Source organism: Poecile atricapillus, chromosome 1 (genome assembly GCF_030490865.1).
Source record: "Poecile atricapillus isolate bPoeAtr1 chromosome 1, bPoeAtr1.hap1, whole genome shotgun sequence".
Classification (NCBI taxonomy): Eukaryota; Metazoa; Chordata; class Aves; order Passeriformes; family Paridae; genus Poecile; species Poecile atricapillus.
In genome coordinates this window covers 93,950,298-93,974,560 of record NC_081249.1, presented here as the reverse complement: position 1 = coordinate 93,974,560, position 24,263 = coordinate 93,950,298, and the positions used below count along the sequence as shown (strand labels likewise).

Here is a 24,263-nt window from a genome sequence, read left to right as displayed (position 1 = left end):
GGAAATAATCTGTGGAGTGGCCTGTTGATTTATGCCAACACGTGCAGGCAAGGCGGATGACCAAAAGCTGCCAGTATCTCATGGCTATTCAGCTGTGAGCTGGACTTGGGAATAAAGGAGCAACAGGGTAAGAAAAAGTAGGGAAACAAATGCTCTTCCAGTTCTGCAAAAGTTGACCTTTGAGTTTGTTGGTACTGAGATGAAAGAGAGATCTCCTGACAGTTCTCAGCATCCTAGAAACTACAGATATTCCCTTATGGTAGGAATTTGAATGGGGATCTTTCATCCTATGAGCAATGCATCAGTATCTGAGCAGGCTCCTGGCATTTTTATCCTGTGTCTTGGTTTCCCACTGAGATCTGCCCACATAGTACACCCAGAACCCCAAAAAGGAACAGTCTTTTGCTTTAAACCCTTTTCTAAGGCATATTTGGAAATTACATGGACATTCTCCTTGTAGATAGTGGGAAGAGATGTAGTCTTTAATTCTGTAGGTATCTTGGGACAGCTGCTGAAAGGCAAGGTAACTTTTAATGAGTAGAATCACAGGTGCCTTTGATTGTTCCAGAGCTCTGCTTTGATTTGCCTGAGAAGTAATTCTGTCTGCTGTTCAGCTGTTTCTGTCTGAAGATAACTTTGCACTGCTGACAACAAGGACCTTACAGGAGGGTTTTAGCTGGATGAGACTGGTGTTTGCAGAATGGTGTCAGACTTGGACATCCAAACATGAGCAGCTCTGTTAATTCCAGTGCTGTTAATAGGGGCACAAGAAATTCTGTCTCTCCCTAGCTTTTTTTTTTTTCCCCTGCTGTGGCTTATGCTGGCCCTGCAGAGGCAACTCCTGTGCTGGGAAGGCCAGGGTACACTGCTGGGGTAGGTGCCCATAATGGACAACAGGTCTGCAAAGATGTGCATTACACTGCAGTGGTCCATGGGCTCCCCTCCCAGGCTAAACTATTGTCCCTTCCTGCCTAGGGGGAACAGAGGAAATTGTTTAATATTTCAGACACTCTTTCAGATCCAGTTTGTGCAGGGCCTGGGAGGCTTGGAAGCAACTGGTGTACAAATTTAATGAGAAGATGATATTCTTGTGGTTGAGGTTTTTGAGAAACTGTAAGAATTCTGTAGGGTAGGGGTATCGGTAGAGGATGGGGAGTTTGCAATCACTTCAAGGTTCTGTATTTGCTGTTGTACTGCAGTAAAAGTCCTCCCCCCACCCCTGTGCAGGAGAACGAAAGCCTGGCTGTGCAGCCACCTCCCTCTCTTGCTAAGAAAAGCAAGGAGCTGACAGGCAGGAGTGTGCCTGAGCTGTGAGTGTGGGCTGATGACCAGCATTAAGGCACTGACATCTGCATCTAGCCAAGTGTTGGAGCAGGAGGAATGCTGTGGCACAGCTGCAGGCTGAAGCTGTTTCCTTGGTCTGACAAGCTCTCTCACGTCACCTTCCTGTGGGAGCCTCAATTTGCAAAACACCAACACTGTGCCAGGGATTTTAGGGGTATCCTGTGCATCCTTTGGCATGGCCTTGTTTCTGCCAAGAAGGTATGAGTTGTTTCAGCCAAGTGTGGATCAACAGGGAAGTCAAGGGGCTTCTCATCTCCCTTTTGATTTAGATCATGTTCAGTGTGAATTTGCCTGGTCCCTGAACATCTTCCCTCTATCCCTCAGCTGGATCTAGCTGAGGCTTCAGCTCCATGCTTGTACTGGCAGTAGGCCAGGGCTATCAAAGCACAGCTCCTGGATCTTCTTTTGGCTTCTTGCTGCTGCAACTGTCCAGCCAAAGAGAGTCTTGTCAGGAGACTCTTTAAAAGCTATGAGGAATAGAAGGAAACCCTGGAAGGTGAGAGTATTGGAGGCAAAGGACAGTTTCCAAAGTGTTGACTGTACTTCAAATTCTTTGGAGGCAACTAAGCTCCACATAAGCAGCATTATTTTCATAATGGTGAAATATTTTCATGGATGGTGAGTAGGCACTGAGTGGGAGCTGTGGGCTTTGAGGACAAAATGTACATTACTGGGGAAAGAATCTGCAGTTTAGTAAACTGGATGCAGCCCTGAGTAGCCAGTGGTTTGTGGTATCTTCTTAGCTGTGCAAGATCTAAGTTCAATATGTAGCCAGCCTGTTAGTAGGGTCAGTTCCAGGCTGCATGTGGGCACATCCACCCTACTGCTACAAACTCCTGTTCCTCCCCTTACAGCTGCATGTCCTGTCTCTGGCTGGCTGCAGTGCTGCCTTCTCTCCAGCTGGAGATGCCTTCACTCTCACCTTTTGTCCTCCAGGTCACTATTGTCCTTACACTGTAAATCCAGGTGGAGGGCAGGCCAGAGACTTTCCTTGCTGTATTGATTGTCAAACCCCAGTAGGGTGGAAAATTGCAGCAGAAAAATGGGAGTATTCAGGAGTTCCAGGAGCTCGTTGAGCACTACATGGCAGAGACTTCCAGGGGGGAAGGGTGTTCTAAGACCAAGTGGATTGCTGTTAGCACCAAGTGGGTTGCTGGCTGCACTGGGGCATTACTTCAGGAGCTCAGCCCCAGCTCTGCTCCTCCCTGCCTGTTTGGCTCAGTCCTCTGCAAGAAACACTCCCTGCTCTTCCCTGCAACACGAGTTATCCAGCCTCTCCCAGCTTGTGCTTCCTCTCACAATCTGCCTCTCAATGCAGCCAGATGGTCTGAGCTCGCCCACACTCCATGCAGGCACCTCCAGCTCCCTGTGCTTGGAGAACGCGCTCGTCTGACCTGCTGCTGGTCAGGTCTGCCCCATGCCTTTGGGAGATGGGGAATGTTCAGGTGCTGCAGAGTTGTGGGATGTACCTGGGAGTGACAGCTCTCTTCAGAGCTGCACCGACACCCTGCTTGACAGCCTGGCTTTGTGGGCAGGGTCCTTTTTCTGGCCACATCCCTGTGTCCACATGGAAAAATTCCCAATGCTAAAGCTCTGGAGTGTGCTGCTGTGCTTGGGCACCCACCCTGTCCTATGCCACTTTGTCTGCAATACTTAGTGCTCATCTAGGTCCCTGGCTCTGGCCTTCTGTCCAGTGCCATTCAGTTGGCTTGACAAAATCTGCACCAAAAGCACAGTTGTATTCATTTCAGATTTGGGTTTATTGAAAACTTTCAGCATATATATGAGTTTTTCTCATCATCTGTTAGAAGATAACAATAAACTGTTGTCTTTCTGGTATTACTCAAGTACTTCCTGTACTGCCAAATGCTTTTGGAGCGCTTTGCCTATCTGGCTGTGAGGGGGAAGTGATTCCAGCTTCCTGCCTTATGTTGTTGCTAAGACATAGCGTACCTGAATGACATTACCCTGTCTGCATTATGCTGCAGGTTAAGGTTAAACAGTAGTGTGTGAAACTTTCATTTTAATCATGTCAGCTTTAGCTTCTGTAAAAGCTAAAATCTGCCTTTTTCATGGAGTTTTGTCTTTTTGTTTCTTTGAAGTACTGGATCAAACAGCCCAGACAGACTTGCACAATACACCCTGAAGTATTAAACAGCTTGGGCAGTGTTTAAATGACAATTGAGGCTCATAAACTTGGGATCACTGCTTGATACCACACTCAAAGCATGTGCTGCAAACAAGGCAGCCTCTTGCAAAAGAACACAGGTTTTAGACTTTCCATATGCAATGATGTGATCTGTATCATTAGCAAATATGGTTTGCATAAACAGCTCTTCCCTTTCCTCCTCTCATCCAAACTTTCCTGGCACAATTAGCTAGAAACTGTGCTCTGGGTGGCCAAGTTCACAGCAGTGGTTAGGGGTCAGCTGACAGTCAGGTCTGTCTGCCCTCTGGACAAGCTGTCACCCTATAGAGTATTGCCAACAAAAAAGCACCAGGTTACTTCTTAGGCAAAAAGAGGTGCAGTTCAACTCTGTGCTTCCTTGGATGGAGGAGGATTCATGTCATTGCTGCAGCTCTGCATGTGGAAATGGCCTTGGCCTCAAACTTACCCTGTGCTAAGCTTTGGTTATTTGGGCTTCATGGCCACCAGCCAAGACACCGCTACAGAGGCTTGAGGGGAATGACTTCTTGAAATGCAACATTAAACTGTCAGGTAAGCTTCCATCTAGGCTTTGTTTACAACAACAGTGACCACAGGGGGCTCCCTTTGTCTCTAAGACCCTCTAGACTTGGTAAGCCCTCCCCCTGGATGTGTTTCAGTCAGCAGGGAGATGTCACTGAACAGAACTGGTCTTGTTGTCTCCTTCCCATCCCATCTGACTCTCTTTTGTCATGTTTGGAAGTTGGGGAGAATTTCAGCTACTCTCCTGCGTAGCTGGTTTCTTCTTTCTTCTCTTTCCCTTTCCTTTTTCATCAGTAATGGATACTGCCTCCATGCCTTGAATGCATTCAGTGTAAGTCTCCTGAAAGAAATTAGGGACACAAGGAAGAAAGTGACAACATGCAGATGTGTACACGACATAAGGGGCAATCAAAAGAGAACTTCTGTTTGAAGGGAGAATTCAGATCTTGAGGATTTGTCCTTTCTGCTGTTAGTCAGGGCTGTCACATGTTAAGCATGCACGTGCAGACCATTTCATTGATATGTCAATCATGGTGGGGTAAAAATAACATATTGCCCTTTTCTATTGCTCTCCACCAAAAATTTTGCTCTTCTCTCTGACAAGATTTATTAGCTGGTGTTTCCTTAGCACTCTAAAGATGAAAGAGTTTTTCTGAAGAATAAACAGGGCCTCTGAAAGAAGTTTCTTTAAGAAAAATGCAGGCTCCTTTGGTCCTAACCAAGCCCTTGGGAGTGCAGGCAGCTGGGCTCCAATTCTCACCTGCTTTTAATCACTCCATCAAAGGTGCCCTTACCCTGGGTTCCCATATGGGCAATAGGGAACCACAGTCCTGTCTAAGGAAGAATTTGTTATGGCAAGGTCTGAACTGCCTTTTGCAAGTGGGGAAAGAGATAAAGAATGTCAGGTGATTATGTCCTAGTAGGAGGTCATATGTAGAATGAATCCAGTCTCTTCCTAGGTCTGACTTTTCCCTGGTTCCTCCAGTTTGCTGGCTTGTTAAACTGTGCACTGTTCAGACCTTACTGACACAGCAAGCTAGAACAGGTTTGCTCTACCACATCAGAGGTGAATTTTATTTTATTCTTCCCCCAAGGTGCTGCAGATCCTGTTGGGGCTGTGCACAGGCACAGCCTATTCATGACTGCATGCAGCTACCATGCTTCCATGATGAGGCAGGTGAGCAGACTTCTGTTTTCTGCTGAACTTTGACAATAGATTTTTCTTTCTGGTAGAATGCATTTTATGGGGCAAGCAATGGATTGGGTGTGTCCAGCTCCAGACATGACTGGTAGAACTGAGTGCTCTAGTTTTTGCTGCCAAGTCAGACTGGTGATGGCACACATGTAAAGACTCCTTAAATAGGATTTCTAGTTGATCAACTTTGGATTTGTGAACTAAATCATCTGCTGTGGACAAAAAGTACTATGTAATTCCTACACAATCATTTGGCTTGCTATAATTGTACTTAAAGATTTTCCTAAGGCAGCTTTTAGCAGAAGCTGCATGGCCAGATCTGCTAATCAGCTTAGAAAGTTTCAGCTTCTTATCCTTACTTAGGCTTTCACTGTATTATTTTTTTTCAGATTTAGAAGTCCTGTGAAGGGTACCATTACACTTTCTTTTCCAGGCTGCATAGAAACTTAGCATAAACCTCCGCTGATCCTGTCTGTGTGTATCACAGAAGCAAAACACCAGCAGTATAGAACCTGTTTTGTGTGTTCCTGGGGAGCAGTTAGCCTGTCAAAAGTAGTCCCTAAAACAATCTACAGGGTGTATTATACATAAGTAAAAATAATTGCTGATAAGAGCATACACTTACTTGTTACTGTGTTCAGCAGCAATCTTCAGCTTCTCCCATAAGGCCCTTTTTTCTTCCAAGGTATGATCAAACCATGCCCAGAAGCACTTCCTCATGAGGCAGACTGTGTGGAAGGTACTTGCTCTCTCGTCCTGAGTAGAGAGATAATCCTTGTACTGGGGAGGAGGAAAAAAAACAGGTGAGAATGGCTTTTTTTCTCCTTTTCTCTCCCAGCCTCAGGCCCAATAAATAAAGCAGTTCTGAGACTGTGGCAGTGAAGGGTAGTGGGCACAGGAGTGTAAGAAAATCAGCAGGGAGCAGGATGAGAGAGTGGATGGTGGAGGAGCAGTGCATAAGAGAAAATTGTGTGTGAAAGAGAGTGAAAAACTGAGGGAAGGTCTCTGAAAAAGGGGATAATGTTGCTGGAATGGGGATAGCATAACTCTGCAAAGGCTGTACTACAGGTGTGTGAATTGGCACTGTGGTGAGAGGGAAGTGTGGCAGCAGCCAGCTCTCTTGGTATCATTTTTTCACTGTGGTGCAGGCCAACCTTTAGCCAGTTCCTGAAGCCCCATCTCAGTAACATATGGGAATAGAAGTCCTCAGCCTGAGACATCTTCTCCCTGAGACTCTGCTGGGCGACCTGCAGCCAAGTCATCAGGCATTTCCTCTGCAGGCCCAAGCTGTGGTGCCTTTGTGCCACCTAAGTGAAGACAGCAGAGACAGTAGCTGGTTACCTGAACTGGTGACTACCTAAGTATAAAGCCACAGAAAATTGAGTGCACTAGAAAATCATCTCAGCCTTTTGGAGCTACCCAAATCCAGATTTCTGACAGCTGGAAAAGCTTAAAGGATCCCACAAAGAGGGGTCAGCATAAGGAGCAAGACCAGTCTCTCTACCAGGCCACTGCTGCATCACTTCTAGAGAATACCCTTTTGAACAAGATGCTCAGTTTAACTGACTGTGAATGGGGCAGAGGCATGTCCTGTAACAGCTTAGTCCAAGCCTGTCCATAATGCTGACCAGTGGGGTGGACATATGGAACAGCTTGTATCCACCTCCTTCTTCCCAGCTGGAGGCCTGTGTGCATTTGGTGAAGTACTGTGAGTAGCTCCACCGCCAGTGACTTAAATGGAAGCTTTCCAACTTAGCCCTGGGCTCTGATTGGATCTTCGGGATACAGCTGAGTGTTATCAGTCTCTCCCTGATAAGGGATGCCGACTCAGTCACGTGAGGAAATGTTTCATTAGCAATATTCCTGCATCGAGGTCTCAGAAGCTGCCACTTGCTGTTCTGCACTGAGGATAGGGCCAGGATAGAACAGATTGTTGGATTGTCACCTGTAGTGTCCTGCCACTAGCAGTGGCCAACTCTGTACCAGCAACTTCAGAGAGAGTGAAAGCCCTGATGACAGGCTGGGGTTAACTCCTGCAGCTAGAGTTGCTTGGTGGTATCTCACTGATAAGCTTTGCTGTGGAGTAAGAGAACTGGCAGGCGCGTGCCATGTAACTTTCTTTTTTTTCTGTTTAATCCTGTTTAATCAGCTATAAATGAGGATGCCATCCCTGCAGGTTTTTAATGGCTTTTCATGATTATTGTCAGATGGGCTGATTTAAAGAACTAATATAGGGCAAGTATGCAGAGAGAATTTTTGTTTTTTCCATCTCTACCTGGCCTAAAAGCCTATTAAGGCTTCTGCTAAGTGCTGCATCTACTTTTCCCCTTTCTTCTATGGCACCAGTCATTTTCTTTACCCTCAGCACTTACCACTAGGTTTTCCTTGGCTTGCTCCCTCAGCCTTTTCCATGGTACTATGCCCAGCTTTCTGAGAAGGACCTTCTCATAGTGATCTCTAGCCTTTTTCTGGAGGTGCTGCTCTTCCTCCAGCCTCCTCTGCTTCTCCAGTTCTTTCTGCAATACAAAAAGCCAGTACTTTTAATTCCCTCAGGATGAAGAGGCTATTAAGCAATGATAGTAGATTATCATATTGGAGCTGGGGCTTCTGACCTGACAGAAAATAGGGATCTGCATCATCTTTAACACCGCAGACCAGACATGACCCCATGCAGTAGAACCCATGTCCTAAAGCAAACTGTCTTCTCCTGGGAGATGATGGTATTCCTGGACACTCCCTTGGACTGTGAATCAGCACTGCAGTTTGGAGTTACTGTAACAGACATGTCACCTGTGGCTACCACAAGTGCTGATGCAGCAGGAACCTTCTTTGAAGTCCAAAGTATGTCTAAAAATAATTCTGAGTTTATGCATGGACCCTACCACTTAATCTAGCCTAAACAGCAGGGGAGGTATGTGGGTATTTTGTAAATGCATAACAGTACTTTTGACTGATACTCAGGGATGAAGGTCAAACATTCTAAAACATTCAATCTAAGTAGCACAGTAGTTGTAGGTTGAATTCCTGTAGGATGTCAAATGCGCTATTTGGGTTATTAGGACAACACCAATTAACAACTAATGAAGTGCAGCTCCAAGAGGAAAAGGTATCCTTGATATAACTGTCAGGCACGTTTACTTCTGAATCATGTGTTTGTGACTGGTATCACTGTGTACATTTGGGGTGACTAGAGTGGAAGGAATCTGAGAGTAGACTGAAGATGCTGCCACTGTGAGTGGCTTAGGTGGCTGTATCTCAGCAGAGAATGTCCAGCAGCTGGGACCCCCTAGTCCTGCTGAGGAAACAGCATATACTTCATAGCACGTTTGGGACACGGCCCTTCCCCTAACACTGCCAGAAAAGGGGGCAGATTGTGAGTCTGTATTGTGGATGCTGTGCTGTGGAACTCTGCTCTACCAGTGAAGACCTTCTGTTCACATTACTCTGGCTGCTGTCTCAGTACCAGCAGATAATGGATCTTCTTCCCTATCTCTGCTAAAGGGGAAGAAACGAGTGAGGCATTTGGTCACCAGCTTCTGCTGCCTTCTTTCCTCCCGGCGTTTCTCCCGCTGTGCTTCCTTTTCCTCAGCTTCCTTCCTCTGTAGTGCTTCCTCTTCAGCCTTCAGCTGGGCCTTGAAATGGAGAAAGGTGAAATTCAATTTGTTTCATGTGTTAAACTTCCCTAGTATTCCTCTAATATTGACCAGCACATGAAACTTCAACAGGTGAAATTTCACACACTAGACTTGATCTGTGCTCAAGAGTGAACTGTGGAAAGTACAGGGAGGAGGGACTGTCCTTTTTGCTACCTATAAACATATCTCTATCTATTTTTCTATGTATGTACATGTATATCTTTCTTTGCCCTAAGTTATATTATTTGTCCACTCTTCCATTAAAAAAATGTACACCATATTCCAAGTCATTTATTGAAAACTTGATTACTGAAGTCAGTTCTGAATCCGTAGGCTCTGCTCTCAAATTTCATTTCCACATGCAAAGCAGCATTACAGGTACCGGAACATCGAAGATCCCACTTTCTAATCCTAATGCAATTTACTAGCAATGTTTTCAATAACAGTTTAATACCCTGACTTGAAAAAGGCTTCTCTGTTGGATGTGTATCACAGAATTTGTGTATTAACTATATATACATTGTCAGTATCTTCCTTCTTCAGCAGAGATTTGCTCAAAAGATGCAGATTTTTACTAGGTGAGACTTCATATCCTCAAGCTGCATGTGACCAGAGAGGAAAGCCAGGGAGGGGAACCCCACCACTGCCAAGTCCCACCAAGTGGATCTCTGTGTGCACTTCCACCCTTACCATTCTCAGCAAAGACAAGCTACAGTCATGAGGTAGGTGTGAAAAAAGTGTTATGGGGTGGTAAGGGAGGCTGCTTCTAGAACTGAAACTTCAAAATGAAGTGTCTGCCTATGATACAGTGCTGCAAAAGCAGTGGTAACTACTTCTTTTGATATGTGATGGACATTTGCTTTCTCACAAGTCATAAAACTCCTGCTTTGGATAAAGGGCCTTTTCTCAGTCCCTGACTCTGGGGTTAAATCAGCATTTCTTGTAACTGCAATGACATGAAAGACAGTTTATTTCATTTTCCACTTCCCTTACCAGTTTTTCCTCTGCTTTTCGTTGTTTGGCTTCTTCTATTTTCTTCCTCTGTTCTGCCCGCTGAATCGCTCTCTCCTCCATCCCTACAGAAACAAAGGACATAAAGCTTAGTGGAAATGAGCTATGGTGTAATGGTGCAGAAGTTTGGGTGAACAAGGACTCATCACTCTATGCCAGGCCCCCACTGCCTTGGCAGTGCTAGCACAAAGGGACTTGCTTCCTGCTTCCCCCTGCAGCCAGCAGTGTCATGAACAAGGAACCTATAAACATTTGTGAGATGACTCGAGACCATGGCAATTATTTTCTCTTCACCCTCCGTGGTTGACAGTCACAACCATGAGGCTCAGTTATGAAAGAAGCTGTGTTCAGAGGGTTTGTCCCTCCCTGCCTTTCCTGATTGAGGGCTGAGGCTCAGGGCACATGATTTAGCAGCAATTGCTCTCAGGTCTCCGGGAAGCTCTAACTGCTTATTTACAAGCAATTTCATGACAGCATCATTATCACAGTGATGTAAAGGTACTTGGTCCCACTAGTAAGAAACTAGTGCTTAATGCTTATTTTGGAAGATAAATTGCAATGGAACGATCTTGCTGGCCATCAGCAAAGGTGTTACACACAGAATATGCAGAGGAGTTGGGAACCTGTGATTGTGTCCTCTGTAGTTGCAAACAAAGCACAGACTGGAGCAAAAAATAACTGGGAGGTCTTGAAGTATTTTTACCACAGTATGTTTCTTCAGATTCTTTTCTCCTCTCAGCTGTCCCAAGATCCTCTGCCAAGGGAAAATCATTCAGTGATAACTTCTTCACTGAATTTTCCTGGGATCTTTAAACACAAGCGCTTGGATGCTCTGAAAAATATGTTTGCTGTCTCTAAGGTGTACAGAGTTGAGGGCAATCAGGATGCATGACAGCTTGGACTAGATAGCATTGGAGCTGAACACAGGTAGTGAAAGACAACTATTAATGCCCATCTGTCATGGCCAAAAAGGTCTGCTGATCCCAAAAGTATTGAAACATCACAATGATTATATTCCAGACAAACCTTTCATGCAGACTGTCACTACCCTGCATTGATACAGAAGAACTTCACCTAGGGATGTAACAGAACCCTGATCCTAGTTTACTGATGAAAAGGCTATGTTGCATGTTTATTGTGTTCCAGTGTGGCCAGAGAAAGGAAGATATCTTACAAAGGGCAGGGATCTGGAGTTCCTTCCCCAGCCTGGCTATTGTTGTCTCACAAAACCTTGGCTAGGCACTTAATTCCCTCTGAAATCTCAACACCTCTGTCAAAGCTGGAGGAAAATGACTGGCTAGTTTAAGTGTTACTTGGATGCATAACAAAGGGAATGAGATTGATGGCAAAAAACCCTGAACAGCTTCTCTGAGTCTTGTCACAGCTGAGACAACCACAAGGTTTAAGAGTAACTGCCACAACAGCGTACTAAGTGTGGACATGAGGGGTTTGCAGTGTCCCAGGTATTACAGATGCCTGACTCAGGAAAACAGCTCTTCCTCTCTCACAGCACTTGTCAGACTGGGAAAGCAAGTGCAGAATTTTACTTGCACAGTATTATCAACCAGCAAAGCTGAGGCGAAGTGACATTTCCATACAAGCTGTTGAGAAAAGTGCTCTGGAATGGTGTTTGCTATCTAGAACAATACCTTTCAGTATGGGATGAGGTGAGGTCAGACGGCTGGAGGGCCTCCTGCCTTGCATTGCTGCCTTTGTGTTTCCTGGCCCATGACAATCAGGTGGGCTATGAAAGAAAAGAGTAAGGAAATTCTTCAGTGAATGTGGTCAAATTACATCTCACACCTACCACCTCTGGCCTTGTAGTTTCTGTTCTCCATTGTGTTGCATTGTCCCTGATGCACCTTTCTTATGCATCCTTGCAAAGGAACTGAGTTCCAGGGCTCCTGCATGGTCTGAAATATGGAGGATGATGCTTTTTTCGTAACTAAATAGATCCCTACTGCTACTTTGGGGGACACTAGTGTTAGAACTATTTCTAAGTGGATCCTGCATGGATCACCTGATGTTGAGCCAGTGCAGGGAGGGAGAAGGAGAGGACTGTGTCCAGTCTGATACTTGCTTTGAGGCTAAGTCACAGCTGAGAAGAAGAGCAGATAGCACTAGCATAACTGAAATGTTGTGCCTGGCAAATTCTGGCTCAACTTGAGTGGGAATGAGACATGATGACTAGCTGACCCTGCTTTATTGAGGGCACATACCTCAAAGGGGTTGTATTTTTGCATCTGGATTGTTTTTCCTCCCTGGTTTGAGAAACAGAATTGTTAAACATCTGTGTTACAGCAATAGCTTGTGCTGCCTCTTCTTTATCTCTGCTCAGCTTCTGATTTTCCTGCAGTTTAAGGATCAGCTCTTGCTGTTTCTGAAGCTGCTGCCTCTGCTCCTCAATCACACGTTGCTGGAAGGCGTGACGGTGCTCAAAACGACTACCATAAGCAGGAGATGTCTTTGGACTGGTTGCCTGAAACTGCTGGAGGACTGTGGTTATTTGATTCATGTACATAGCCTGGTCCTGGGCACTCAGGGCTGCATGTTTAATTGTAATCTCCCAGGCAAATTTGGGGTTTCTGCAGAAATGCGATGTGTGAACAACATCCCAACAAGACTCCTCTCTGGTCTGATCAGGCGCTTTCTGTATGAGGCAAGTTTCAGTTGGCTAGGGGAAGAACAGAAAGAAATGAGGAAAATTTGGCATTGATTAAAACCAAGCACTCTTCTGCCCTTCCTGCTTAGTTTTTTTAAAAATGCAAATCTAGTGAGATGCCTGAGAAGTAGGGTAATCTCAGCAATGCAATCTTTATCCAGGCAGGCCAGAGGGGCCCCATTATGCACAAAATGGAGGCTGTGGAAAAGAACTCTTAAGGAGCTGAGTGCCATTTCACCAGGAGGAAGAAATCCTGATTAGGCAAGAACTTTGGCAGGAATACATCCTATTTTGTTAGGGAGCACATCTTAGGACAGCTCAGTTCCTGGGGATTAGCACACTCCCTTTTGGACTGTGTTGTTCCTGCTCAGATGGAGAATAAAATAAAAAACAGTTGTTTAAGTGATACACAGCTGATCTACTGAACAGTCCCCTTTTAGATGGAAGAGAAGCCTGAAAGGTGCTTCCTTATGCCTCTTTTCCAGCTTTGATAAATGTTACCAAAAAACAGGTGCACAGTGGGGAATGAGGCTGTACCTTTCTGACACATGGTTATTCTCTGAAGAGGCATTAGCTATAAGGTCTGCTTTCAAGGTCAAACCCTAAATTCAGTCCCATTCCTTGAGCACAAATTTTATCAGTGCAGCAGAAGAAAAATACGGGCCTACTAGGATAGTATAAGCACTGAAAGAAATAAACTTTTGCTTACACTTAAGCAAACAGAAAGCTTGACTTGTAATATGTGTGTGTGAGCTCTAATAACGACATTAGGGCACTGATGTGGTACAGGTTTTGTAGACAGAAGGGAAAGTGGGGATCCAATCTGACAAATGACAATTTAAGGAAGCAACCTCTGATTCTCCTCTCTTACCTCCCTGTGATGTGCATAATCCTGAAACAGTCAGTGACAACCTTTTTTTTTCCCCCATAGTTAAAAGTAGGAAAGCTGCACTGGCATGAAAAATATCTCTTGTCATGCAGTCAAGTTATTCTTTTTAAGCCTAAGCTGGCATCAAAGATGTAACTAATCTCTCAGTAAAAGTGATCTGGGGGTGGGATGCTCATTGCGACTCAGAGTACATGAAGGGTTGTTCTTTGGCAGCACTAGAGATTATTTTTAATACTCATCCATTGTCCTTCACATTTGTCTCTGATTTTTAGACTTCTGAACAGCTGCAGGCAGGTATTTGGGGGTCACCCTGGGAAAGAAGCTTTTCTCTAGAACAATGTACTCTTTATTTCAGACTGCATAAAGTAAGTACTTTCTAAGAGTACTGCTATGCCAACAGGCAAAACTACATGAGGAGGATTTACCTTGTCTGGCTGTAAATCTTGATGTTGGTTTACTTCTGCTGTCCCAGGCTTGTTAGCCTCCAGTGGCCTGTCCCCACCTTTCCCCAGTGACACAGCCTCCAGCAGCTGTTCCATCTTTCTCTTTGTCTGCTCCCTCTTCATCTGCAGCTCTCGCTTTTCTGTCTCTGCTCGGCTCCAGTGCTGCCAGGCCAGAAAACAGCAGCGCAGGAGGTGTCGCTGGTTGTGCTCCACAGCCAGTTGGGTTTTCCTAAATGAGAAAACATTTGTGTTATGGCAGGAGTGAGGCTTCTGCCCAGGCACAAAGCCACATCATTTCCTGAGTCTGTTTGCTGCTTAACTCTGAAGGCCATCTGAAGTTGGACAGAGCTCCTCCAAGGAGGAGTGGGAGGGCAGAAAGGATGCCTGCTATTCTGAATTAAGTTTCGCTGGTTCACACATTGTAATTTCCTGTGGCATCTCTGGGATGCAGGATAGCTGCAAAAGAGGTATCTTGTTCCCTGGCCAGCTGCATATGGGAAGTGATAGTGTCTCACCACTGCAGCCTGCCAGACACCTGTGAAGGGAAGCATCCTCTCTGGATGATAGGGAATTCATCCAACAGCCTCCCTAATGAAAGGCACTGGCCAAAATGATCTCTGCTATACTTCTACTGAAACAGCAAATACATTAATCAGGAATAAATTTGGCAACTCATATTCTCTGGAGTCCAGAGCGAGCCAGGTTGAGTTTTCTAGGAAAGATACCTATAGTGACTGAGACACAGGCTTGTCAGAAAGCGCTAAAGCTCATGTTTATATCTGTCCTCCTTTTCATCTGTGCCACAATGCCTCTGGCATACTGCAGGCAGTGTAGCAATTTTCTCAAAAAGCTGCTGTTTCCCTCCTGCTGGATAACTGACAAGCTCCTTTTACAGGCCCTGATCACTGCTCTGCCCAAATAAGGCTGCAGTAGGAGGAATTCCACAGTAAAGGGGCACTACCTGTTTTGATCTTGGAGATGCTGTGTTTCCTGCTCTACTTTCTGGGCCCAAGTGTAGTTTCTCCAAGCTCGCAGGGCCTTCAGTTGGCATCTCCAGTCAGCAAGGGCTCTGGCTTTTCCCATTTTAATTCTGTGCTCCAGAATGACTTTCAGCCAAGCAGAAAAGTGTCGTTTCAAGCACTGCATGGGAGAGTTTCAGAAAAGCAATGAGCAAGATACAGCCTGTCACACAAATACTGATCCTCTCTGCCCTTTGCCTATTCTGGCTTTCCTTTTTGAGATTCTTTTTAGAATCCTCATTTTCAACAATTATCTTGAAGATTAAAAAGAAGTATTGCAGAACATGTGCGGGTCTTCTACAAAAAGCAGAAAGGGTCTAGAAAGACATATCAAGGGGGTCTATGCTTTGGAGTGAAATGCATGTAGTTCACCAAGTATAAAGGAATGAAAGGGGTGAGGAAAATACAATTTCTAGAGACAGGGAAAATATTTTCAAAACTAGAAAATGTCTAAGATGCTACAGGTAAGAGCACATCTGTGAATAACTACTGCTTTTTAAAAAAATAAATTTAAGACAAAAATCTAGACACTTCCTAGAGTGAATTTATGACATGGCCTCAGCTCATCCTTGTTCCAGCAGGAAGCCAAACCTTTCCCCTATTGTGTAATTAGACTCGCTGCCTTTGGGAGTAATTTACATTGTACAGAGCAGCAATTTGCTATCTCATCTACCCCATAATTCTAGCCCTGTCACTGCAGACACTGTTCATTTTGATCCTCCAAATGGGTCAACTTACAGGACTCTGCTGTTCCCCTTTTGTCATAGTGCCTTGTGTTAATTGCATTCCTCTCTCACTGAAATCTTCAAATGGAGACTTACAAAAAGTCAATGCATTAGCTGTTTCTTTCTGCTTTAGAAAAGTAATCAAAATGTCACTATTGCTTATCTCAGCCAAGCTGTGTCTCCTCACATTATGCCAGTCCTGAATTGTTCTTTGGTTTCTTTCAGACTTATCCTCACAGCTTAGACTGTGACAGTGTCTGGAGAGAGGTTGTGTACTGCTAAACAGCAGCCAAGCCCAAATCCAGATAGGCAGATGGATTGAGCTGTGAGGAGAATCACCATAAAATCTACAGGATTCTTCTGTCACCCTGAAAACTAAAGCCTTCTGATAACGTTTTCATAGTTTTAATTACTTTCCTATGAAAGTTCTATAAACATAAGTTGTTTATCACATTCCTTCTAAGAAACGTCTTTTGATGGACATTTCTCATGACCAGTGTGCTTGGGCAGGTGGTAACTTAATTATCCAATCCCTGGTCATTGTCGAGAATCTATAAATACTGGAGTCAGAGAATAAAGATTGGTTCTTTCCTGTTCTTACACTGAGAAGCATTTGTGTGAATAATTTTGTGTCCTTTAGCAACATTCTTCTGTGAAAAAAGCCTTAGATGTAGATATATAGATATCAATGATGATGACTGCTCTATTAATTAAAAACATGTGATGGATGGCATTCATACCTGCACTCAGGAACTTTATCTCTTGCTGACACTGCCCATATAAAATTATTCAGTACTAAAAGATCACTCTTTAGTTGTATTTGATATACATTTAACCCAGACCTGACCATAGTACCTGAATAATGAAGGTGAAACAAAGAGATTCCTACTAGGAATTATTAGTTTGTTTGCCTTGAAAGAGCTGTTGCAGTAATACAAAATATCCTACTGCACCCAGTGAAAGGGGATCCTTGAGGAACCTGTTACTGTGGATGTGCTGGCATGCATCAACTCTCAGAGCCACAGTTCAATATTCATCCCAGGCTGCAGTATTTCTCTTTCCTCTCCCTGTTCCTGAACTAGAGTGTTCAAGGCAATCTTTAAAATTACTTCCCACACACACAGTAAGGGCTTCTCAGGCCATTTTTCTGCCACTTTCCCCTTTTATTTCCTTCCTTGAGGGAAAACAATCTCACTCTACTTCCTCCTCTGTACATCTCCTTATTTCTTACGGTCTCATGTGTCTTGAGAGCCATATCTTTCCACAATTCTGTGTGAAATGTCCCACTGAATACACTTGAGGCTCAGGCCTAGTGGGGTTAGTACCTCAGGATTTCTTGCTCCTAGTCTTACAAGACACTTTTGGCCCTGCTTTCCTACTTTGCTGGTATCAGGATGTCTTTGAAAAAGTAAAAAAATCTGCATAACCAGGACTTTTTACTTCAGGTTTGCAAATGGTAGCCAAGGGCAGGTAGCTCAGAGTCTCAGATAAAGGTGATGCTCACTCTCTGCTTACTGGTGTGAATCCAGCGCACCAACTCCTGCGTCTTTCTCTGTTTCTCCTCTTCTTGCTCTTCTCTCTTCAGGACCAGGGGTGGTGACACAGCAGACACCTCCTGCCTTGACAGCTTCTGAGTTTTTTCTTGCCTCTTCCCCTCCCTGCAAAGTGAACAAACACATAGATCTAATATCATGATGTACAATCTAACACCTTCTCTTTTTGGCCAATTGTAAGAGAACCACCTCTACATCTTAGAAATTTGCTGATTATTTTAAGTTGGTCTTCTTAAAAACCACCTCTGTAATGGTTTGGGGTCCCAGAGATTATTAAAAAGTCTGGTGCATTTCCTAAACAAAGAAGGCAGAAAAAAATAGTAAATTATTTTAGTAAATATTTCATTAAAGCACTTGTATAAGATTTAGCATCCCAGGGCTGCCTAAGTAAATAAATGCTAAATAATAAATTAAAAGTAAAAAATAATAAATTAAAAGTAAATAATCCCTAAAAGTGGGATCTCTGTGACAATCCAAGCTCAACAGAAAAAAAAATGATGTCTCTGCAGAGTTCTCAGCCAAGAATGCTCTTTATTCTTTCATAGTAGAGAAAGTATTACAAGTACTAGACTTTCAACACAGACTTTTTTTCTTTTATTTGTTTCTGTGTATTGGCTTTCATGTGGCATTAGATGCTAACAAAGCTGGATGTAGCCACAGACTTGATGGAGAGAATGCACAGTGGTGCAAACACACTGCTACTTTGTGATTCAATGCACATATTGTAAATGGCTGAGGGAAGGATAACACTATTAGCCCACCTTACCACTCATGAAAAACTCTGCCACTGGTGCTGGTAACAGAGGACCAAAAGGTTTTGGGAGAGTTCAGTCAATAACAGCTGTTTTGTTTGGGATCACCACTGCTCTTATATTTGACAAAATGACCTTATAAGTAGTTTTTATCTCTCCACACCCCCCACACCCTTCCTCACATTCGCCAATCTTTTGCCATGGTGTGCTTCTTCTCAGCCATTTCCTTTCTCAGCTTTACTATTTCCCTCTGGATCTCCTCCTCCTCCTTTTTAGCCTGCAGGGCCTTCTTTCTGTCCTCTTCTTGTGCTTGGAGCCTGGCCTCAGCCAGAATTGCTTTCTTCAGGGACTCTTCTTGTCTCTGAAGCTCTAAAGCCCTCTGATGCCTCATTCGGTTTTCTTTCACCTGGGCAGGAGAAAACTGGCAGAAGTCAAAGCAAACACCAAGGACTGAAGAATTTGAAGTTCACCGTGCATAGCCAGAGTGGGTCATAATCCACCTTTCACATTAAGCAAGAAACCCTATCCATAGCAGGCACTGACTGGAGAGACTGTGCTCTTGACCAGAAAAACACTCCATGTGAGAGAGTGAAATTTAATCAGTATTCCTTAATGGGAGCAAACTTAGAACTGACTGCTGTGGCAGCTCTTCCTGTCAGTCTTCAGAAAAAGGCGGAAAACCTGAACACTTGGTGAAAGCTGACTGTGCAAGCTACTGCTGAATGGTTGATGCGCACATGGAAATGCAGTAAAGTTTCAGCTGAACTGTGGAAGAGTATCTTTGGGTAGTTGCTTCCAAGCCAGAGATCATTGCAGGCTCTGAGAGAATACTGGGGAGCTATCACTGAGCATTTACTCTAATCCTATAATCCTCCACCTTATTCCTTTTAACTGAGCTGCCTTGCCTGCTCACCTGCTTGTGTCTGAGCTCCATGATTATTCGTGGATCTGCAAGTCTTTTTTTTTCCTTGATCTCTTCAAGTCTAAGGTGTTTTGCTATCCCACAGTTCACAGCTTCACTCTGCAAAAGATGCTGGAGGTATTTCTGGACAGAGGAACTTTCCATTTCACATTCCAGATAGCTGCACAAGTCTGAAATGAGAAATTCAGATTATCTCAGGCTAGTCTGAAATGAATAAACCCTTCTGTCTCAGATCACAAAGCCTAATGTAATTAAAGGGATCACTTCCCCACACTCTGAATGCATTTCTGATGAATGCTGACACACTGACTGCACTCCATTTATCCCCACAGCCTTAATCAGTCTTCCATTGAACACCCTAGAGCAGTAACAATGTTTCATCCATTTTTTACTGTCTTGCCTCTGAGCATCTCAAATGGCAGTATAAACTTGACAGGCCTCAAAAATACCTGTTCACAAAAGAAAAAAAAAAATCTCTTTTACAAAGGGAGACATTGAATGTTTACCAGGTGCATTTATGCAGCCATACAGCAAGATGCTGTAAGATTGGGGGGACAAAATCATCACATTTAATCTTGTTTCTACTGAGTCCACTGCCCGGCCTTAAAACAACTGTTACCTTTCAGTCTGACAAACCATGAGGCCTGGCCTCCTTCCCCAGCATAGTCTCAGAGAGGAAACCAGGACCTGCTTTGCAGTGCTCTCACCATCAAAGTGCTCATACTTCGGAGGAGCTGCAGAAGGCTCTTCCTGAAGGACAGAGTCAACTTCCTCTTCTCCATCACTCAGCTCCAGTTGCAGTTGGAACTTCATCCAGTTACTGAGCAGCTCCCGGGCTACCATGAAGAAAGAGGCTGATGACTTCACTTGCTTAAAAAAAATATGGCTAAGTGTAAACTAGCAGTATTGTATATAAGCATATGGGTATATGGGATAATTATATCACATGCCAGGAATGACTGAAACCTGATCTGCAACAGAAAATGGAATAAAGCTAATAGCAAACTTTTTCCCTGTCATGTATATCAGAAATTAATTGTTCTCCAACTCATTTTCACTATGATTTTGCAGGAATTTAGATCACTTGTAATTATCTTCTAGCATTTATCAAGGAGATGGAATTCACACAAGGTAATTCATAATTTAGACAACTTTTATATGTTTTAATACTGTGCTTGCAGACACTTAGATGGTTTCCACATGTGCGACCAAGGCTGTCATATGCTAAATTCAAAAGAGCCACTGTTTGGACAAACTTTTGCTTTATGTGTAGAGGTTAACTCTTTCAAGTACCACAGAAACAACTGGTGAGTCTAATTACAAATCTGTCAGGTGGCAAACTTCACCTGGGTTAAGACTGCAGCTACAGGAATGCACCCATGATGGATGTAGTACTCCTCAGTGAGCTCAAATGCCTAGTGAACAACTGGGTATGAAGTCCTTCAATGGACTGTTTGCATCTCCATTCTTCTGTGGAAAAATGAAAAAATTCCTTTTTCTGTTTTTTCTCAAAAGCAAGGTCAGCTCATGTGTCTGCTGCCTCAACAAACCAGCTGGCCTTGCTGCATGGGTGGCCAAGCTGCTCCTGAAGCAGGACACAGGGCTGTAAACTGCAAGGCATCGGGAGCAGCCCCACGAGAAGCGGAGCCATCCTCAGCCATCCGTACGGTGAGGACAAACAAAGAACAGGGATCTCAGCAGCCACGCCAGTGGGAGTCATTACACAGTGTAGGACATACAGTCAATGGACAGGAACAAGCAGCTGCTCTTAATATCTACTCCTAACACAAAGTAAAGATGCTCCCTGGTATTTCTAAGGCAATAAAGCCTTTTTCAAACTTTTGTTCAAAATTGTTTTCTGAAGAAAAAATAAATCTAATGTTTGTTGTCCTTCAAATCACTTTTATACTGTTTCATAATCTCTCCAGCCAGATCAGGAACAGGGAAATATATCTGATAACAGAAAGAAGAGTGGAAAACAACTTACCACTTGAGAAGGGTTACTTTTTTGACTGGGATTTGTGATATTCTCATAACTGGAGTAAAAATCTTCTGGCACTTCTCTTATCAGTACGTTTCTTTACAAAATGGGCTTTGTGTAGTTACTATCGTTAAGTATTGTAATAATGGATTCCAGGTGAAAGAATTTCAGTTGAGCTAGGAACATTTCTGAGGGATTGGTAGCTATAAAAAGGAAAATCCTAGCAGAGAAGGGCAAACAAAAATAATAAAGAAACACGAGGAAAGCAAGCAACCTTTCCACCAAAGGAAAAGACAAGCCACAGCAAAGACAGCTCCTTTGGAGCCATTAGCTGTATAATGCATTCAGACAGTGCACTGTAAGCAGGTAAGTGTATTCCATGCTATTAGTTGAACCCTTGATGATTACAAGTGAAAAAGCTGACTTCCTGGTTTGAAGAGGATGTTCTTAAGATGTGTCATCATCTTGTTCATCATTTAATTGATTCTTAAAAGAATGGTTAACTCAGTTTTTAAAATCCCATCTCCTATCAGCTTTTTACACTGCAGATGTATTTCTAGCACTGAGAGGCGATAATTTCCCTCCTTTTTGTTTTTTAAATCTACCACAGGTTTACTTTCAAACCTCAGCAAGCACCTTTGGCTGCAGGCTTTACAAAAGAAATGCTTCGCTAGGTAATTAGCAAGGAAAATTTTGCATAGGAATCAAAACAAAACCACATTGTTATTCACAGATGTGAAATTTACACGGAACAACTCAATTTCCACAGCTGATCTCCTATCAGAAATATGTCAGGTAATTTCACCTGGTTTCCTGTAGCGCACTGACTTGGTTTTGACCACACAGTGTATCTTCAAGGACAGTTCTTATCCTTGTCTTGACCAGATATATCTCCAGAAGACAGAGATTTTATCCTTCTCTCAGGTATGCCAGTTAAGATCTGCCTTGAACTCCAGCAATTGATCCTTCTTATGCCTTTCTCCACTAGTTGAAAGACATCTTACTATAAGCTGTTTCTTGTGAACTCAAGCTTTACAAGAGCCTGTTCAGCTCAGAGACACAAAGCTGAATCAAGAACAGTTCATTTTAGGCATCTTGTGGCAAGCAGATTTTTACCTCACCTTCCTCACGGGCCTCACGATGAACTTGCAGCCGTTCTGCAGCTTCCAAACTTGTCACAGGACCCCAAGGCCTCTGTGGACACCTTGACATTTGAAGGGAATAATCTTCACAGACAGCATACTCAGAGGTTTGGTACACTCCCTTAAAGAAAGGAAAACATTTCTAAGGATATTCATTTCTACACTTCCTATATCCACATTTCTCCTCCAGACAGCAAACATCAGTGGGAATGTAACACAAAACAGCATGGCTGTTATAAGAAATACATTTCTTTTGAAATGCATTTCTACAACTGCTTGATTGCATAAACTGGACTTAGAATTCATTAGGCAATAAACACTTATTTAGCAATTAGTGCCAAACACAGAGACTAGAGAACACAGAGAATGGAAACACCCAGCCCCTGGGGGCTGGATGGAGACTTGCTGAGCTAGTGCCCAGTGACCAGCAACTATGAAATTTGATGTCAGCTTTTTGTCATAGCCAGGCTTAGAGACTTCCTGTCCCATATTCATCTCTCTGAAATGTTAATGGTCCTGACATGTCACTGTGTTTTTCCAAGTAACACCTGTGCCCCAGACAGTCCAGATTTCTGAATTCTTTCCCTCTATGCTGCTGCCAGAGGCCCAGGATGCAGCCTGAGGAAGCAGATACCCATTCCTACCTGCCACAAGAAGCAGGCTGAAGGTGTGTGTATGGGTGTGCCCAAGGAAACAAAACAAAGGGAACCTCACCCTAGAATTCATTTCCTTTGATGTTAGGTGGTAGTAGGTGCAGAACATGGTGCTTTGGGGTAAATACCTTGTATTACTTGCTCAAAAAACCTGCAACACTCCTGAACAGCAAGTTTTGTGTGTTGAGTTTTATGCCTAGCAAAAAAACACCTTATTCTTTATAGAGTTTGGATTGGAAGGGACCTTTACATATCATCTAGTCCAGCCTCCCTGCCATGAGTAGGGGCATCTTTGGTAACACCAGGCTGGGCGGGAGTGTTGGTCTATTTGAGGGCAGGAAGGCTATGTGGAGGGGTCTGGACAAGCTGGATTGATGGGCTGAGGCCAACTGCATGAAGTTCAACAAGGCCAAGTGCCAGGTCCTGCATTTGCAGCACTACAACCCCAGGCAGCACTACAGGCTGGGAAAAGCACTACAGGCTGGAAAGCTGCCGGGCAGGAAAGGACCTCGGGGTTCTGGTTGACAGCAGCTGAACATGAGCCAGCAGTGTGCTCAGGTGGCCACGAAGGCAAATGACATCCTGGCCTGTATCAGCAATAGCGTGGCCAGCGGGAGCAGGGCAGGGATTGTCCCCCTGTACCTGTACTGGTGAGGCTGCCTTGAGTCCTGCGACCAGTTCTGGGTCCTTGAATTCAGGAAAGACATTAAGGTGTGTATTCAGAGAAGGTCAAAGCTCCTGAAGGGTCTAGAGGAGCAGCTGAGGGGACTGGGATTGTTAAGTGTGGAGAAATGGTGACTCAGGGGTGAACTTCTCACTCTACAACCACCTGAAAGAAGGATGTAGCTGGGTGGAGGAGAGACCAGGTAACAAGCGACAGGACAAGGGGGAATAGTTTCAAGTTTTGTTATGGGATATTTAGATTTTATATTAGAAAAAAATCTCTTCACTGAAATGGAGACCAGGCATTGACACAGGCTGCCCAAGAAAGAAGTTGAGTCATCATTTCTGGAAGTGTTCAGACAACCTGTGGATGTGGCATCTGGGGATGTGGTTTAGTGATAAACATGTTGGTCCTGGATAAATGGTTGGACTCGGTGATCTTAGCGGTCTTTTTGAATAATGAATCTGTGATCTTCAACCATCTCGGGCTACCCAGAGCCCCGTCTAACCTGACCCTGAATGCCACTGCGCAAGTTATCCCGCATTGTTCCAAGCTACCCGGTCCAAACCTCGGCAGGGACTAAGGAAAGCCACAGCCAGCGTTCCAACCTGCCGTGCCTCTTCCAGAACCCGAGTTTCACGATGCCAACTTTGGCGCCGTCCGCTCGAGTCCAGCGCGGACTCCCCACCCGCCGGCAAACCGCACAGGCCTGGGAAACGTCATCCCTGATCCTGATCCTGATCCTGCCGTGCCGAGTGCCCGCGATCGCAAGGCAGCGGGATCCCAGGGAAGCCCCCGGCGCCCCCCGAACCGCTGAGGGCGGGCGGGCCGCGCTCCCCCCGCCGTGCCCCGTTACCTGCGGGAGGCGCTGCCCGCGCTGCAGCCCCGGCCGCTGCCCCGTGAGGGCCGCGGCCGCGCCGGGCACCGCCGCCCGCCGCCCGCCTCTCTCGGCCATGGCAACGGAAGGGCGGTGCCCGCCCGCCG

The 24,263-nt window shown here is 44.5% G+C and overlaps 1 protein-coding gene across 5 annotated transcripts; it reads right to left on the bottom strand.

Annotated features, from left to right (window-relative positions):
• Positions 1–3,098: 3,098 nt before the first annotated feature.
• On the bottom strand, positions 3,099–24,250 carry CCDC191 (coiled-coil domain containing 191). Of its 5 annotated transcripts, XM_058857982.1 has the most exons (16): positions 24,136–24,250; positions 21,942–22,083; positions 19,547–19,675; positions 18,831–19,009; positions 18,100–18,323; positions 17,117–17,270; positions 14,830–15,008; positions 13,851–14,097; positions 12,094–12,548; positions 11,524–11,618; positions 9,857–9,939; positions 8,759–8,860; positions 7,601–7,744; positions 6,383–6,535; positions 5,854–6,008; positions 3,099–4,373 (listed from the first exon to the last, which is right to left on the bottom strand). In XM_058857982.1, exons 1-16 carry the CDS (start codon positions 24,232–24,234, stop codon positions 4,241–4,243), a joined length of 2,673 nt encoding a protein of 890 aa, XP_058713965.1. In that variant the 5' UTR covers positions 24,235–24,250; the 3' UTR covers positions 3,099–4,240. The 5 variants fall into 5 exon arrangements, with proteins under 5 accessions (XP_058713965.1, XP_058713973.1, XP_058713988.1 ...); XM_058857990.1 differs by lacking the exon at positions 24,136–24,250 and having other exon boundaries at positions 19,547–19,709; positions 21,942–22,076; XM_058858005.1 differs by lacking the exon at positions 24,136–24,250 and having other exon boundaries at positions 19,564–19,675; positions 21,942–22,070.
• Positions 24,251–24,263: the final 13 nt, after the last annotated feature.

Bases quoted from the DNA above. Each gene is read 5' to 3' on its own strand.
- CCDC191 (XM_058857982.1), bottom strand. From the start codon at position 24,234: ATGGCCGAGAGAGGCGGGCGGCGGGCGGCGGTGCCCGGCGCGGCCGCG. The intron at 22,084-24,135 runs GTAACGGGGCAC...CCTTTCTTTAAG, and splicing joins GCGGGCAGCGCCTCCCGCAG to GGAGTGTACCAAACCTCTGA. The intron at 18,324-18,830 runs GTGAGCAGGCAA...TCTCCTGCCCAG, and splicing joins TGGAGCTCAGACACAAGCAG to GTGAAAGAAAACCGAATGAG.